Below are 2,567 nucleotides of genomic sequence, written 5' to 3' on the forward strand. Positions count from 1 at the left end.
AAAGAGGGTGTCTAATAAAGATATAATATTGAAATTATATGAAGTAATTGCTGGACCTGCTGTGCTGGTTTTATTGACACTCACCAGGGGGCGCCCTAAGGTGCTTTATGAGCTGGAAAAGATGGAGGACTTTCTGTTAGTCGTGAGGGTAAAGAGTGTTTTTGACATGGTACTTGTCAAGAGTGTGTGTTGTGTGATAGTGAGAGCATTGCTGCATTTGGTGAAGAAGAAATGTGATACTCTCTCTTTTCTTTACAATAACAGGTGCAAGAGACAAATAATGCATGTCTTTATGTTTGACTTTGTGAGTGTGTGTGTGTGTGTGTGTGTGTGTGTGTGTGCCAGGTGTTAGCTCTAGGTCACAGGTTGTTGTGGCTTTTCTTCAGACAGGAAGCAGAGTTGTGTTGTGGGAGCATCTCTTTGCTCTCTCTCTCTTTCTGTTGCTTCTTCTGTGCAGAACAGGGAATGTAGTCTGTCACACACAGCAGGGAAAATTTAGGGAATTGAAATATTAATCTGAACACACACTAGGTTGTGTTCCTGTCTTTGTTTTATCAGATAGAGCTGCTCCACACATTCTCCCAGAGCAACTATTTAGCAAGCAGCAGCATTCATTTCAGCTAATATACATGGCTGGTAGTGGCTTTATTTCCAGAGTCAATGTGAAGAGTTGCCCTGGCAGATTGATGTTCATGTCTTTTGGAAAACAAACAAAAATCAATAATGGCATGAGGGTAAAATCTACAGTGAAATTAGTGAAGGTTTGACAATTGTGATACATTTAACAATAAAGTCTGGGTCAGTAGTGGAACAGAGAGTGCTTCAGATGTACTTAATATTACATAATCAGTTAAATTTAAATCCACTGACAGTTTATCCTAACATCAGTAGTGGAGAAAGTATGTATGTAAATATAAACATTGCTTCTGTCCAATTATATATTATATTATATGAGACGATGAGATTATTAATGCTGGTGCAATAATGTGTAAGTAGCATGGAGCTATATAACATTTTAATTATTTTATATACTGTTAACAATGCTTATCAATGATTATATTATAGGATGTATTGTTTTGTATGTTAGATTTTAATTTGTTGGGTAACTACTAACTTTAGCTGTCAAACAAATGTAGTGTTGATAAAAGTAGACTACAACATTTTCCCCAAAATACTAGTGGAGTTAGTAGAAGAATAAAACTGCATGAGATAGAAATACTCAAGTAGAAAGACAAATATTCAAGTAAATGCACTTAATTATATCCCACCAGTTTCTAACATATGGCGTCATTTGCTGGAAGTCACAGAGACAGAGTCCTCCACATGTAGAAATCAACAAAGTCTGCTGAGACGGAAAATAAACCAATCACACTCACTTCCTTCTCACACACACACACACAGACCGAGACTCTCCAACAGACGGGGATTGGATGCTTTGACAGCAGGGACACGGCAGCTATTTTGAGGTCAGTACTTTTATTTTAAATTTGTTGGATTGTATTTTAAATTTTTTTCGGATCTTGTTGTGTACTTGTGCATGTTTTGATGGAGACCAAAAATATGTTTGTTTTTTAAATCTAAAATAAATTTAAGCTAAAGCCAGAGTTTGTATTACAGAGTAGTTAAAATTACTTTCTTTTAAAAAAAAAAAACTCTTCAACATTAGTTATCTGTTACAATAAGCTGAATAAAATGGTTGACGCAGAAAATGGCGCCCTTCCTGTTTTCTGTCACTATGCTCACTCTCACTCTGACTTTCAGTGATCTGAAATATCTTCTTCTGTCACCAGCAGAACTCAGTGTAGTAAACACACAATGAAGAGCCAGACAATTTTACCGGCCTGTTTGCTGCTGCTCTTGACACTGACAGGTAGGCCTCTGTTGTGATTTTTGTTTTTAAAGACATGAATTTTAAATGAGGAGTCTTTAAGTGGCTTACATCAGTTGGGTTTTCAGAAACAAGGGACCTTTATTTTGAATAGTAGCTGATTGTATGCCAGTAATTGTTCTCATGTTATTTTCTAAATTTCTCCCACAGCACTTGTCAGATGCAAGGATGATGCGGCTAAAGGTAAGGAAACCTTTAAATGGGGCTTAAATCATGTTTAAATCTGTCTTTATGAAAGCATGCCTGCAGGTAATCTGCTTGAAGCAGTTCAGTAATCAGAACAGGTTTATTGTCCTAAATTATAATTTTGTATTTTTCCTACACAGATTCTACAACTAAGATAACAGTGAAAACTGTCTCTGAGGGGATTGAGCTGAGTTGTGTTGCCGGCAATAAAATAACACTTTTGAAGACATTGCAATACAGGGATGACCACACAGGAGAGTACAAATGTGAAACCGATCCATCGGGGGATGAAACAAACACCAATACGGATTCACAGACTGAATTAACAAAAATCTATGTGAAATTTCGGAGTAAGTTCCACAGCAAGGTTTTTATGGATTTTACATGTGCTATTGTAATTACTTGCATTTGCATTGTATTATGAGTACAGTATTTCTTGACAGCAATCATATGTCAAAAATGTCAGATTTTAAAGACGTGTGTGTGTGTGTGT

The 2,567-nt window shown here is 36.4% G+C and overlaps 1 protein-coding gene across 2 annotated transcripts; it reads left to right on the forward strand.

Annotated features, from left to right (window-relative positions):
• Window positions 1-1,381: 1,381 nt before the first annotated feature.
• Window positions 1,382-2,424, forward strand: LOC118342081 (T-cell surface glycoprotein CD3 delta chain-like; the record flags this gene model as incomplete). 2 transcript variants are annotated; one of them, XM_035680512.1, is given in 4 exon segments in its annotated part: window positions 1,382-1,466; window positions 1,794-1,870; window positions 2,039-2,071; window positions 2,215-2,424. In XM_035680512.1, coding segments are annotated over 3 exon segments (298 nt in total), but the record flags the coding sequence as incomplete, so codon positions are not given.
• Between the last annotated feature and the right edge of the window lie 143 nt (window positions 2,425-2,567).

This window comes from Morone saxatilis, unplaced genomic scaffold, assembly GCF_004916995.1.
Source record: "Morone saxatilis isolate NCDOM2014 unplaced genomic scaffold, NCSU_SB_2.0 Contig8, whole genome shotgun sequence".
Classification (NCBI taxonomy): Eukaryota; Metazoa; Chordata; class Actinopteri; family Moronidae; genus Morone; species Morone saxatilis.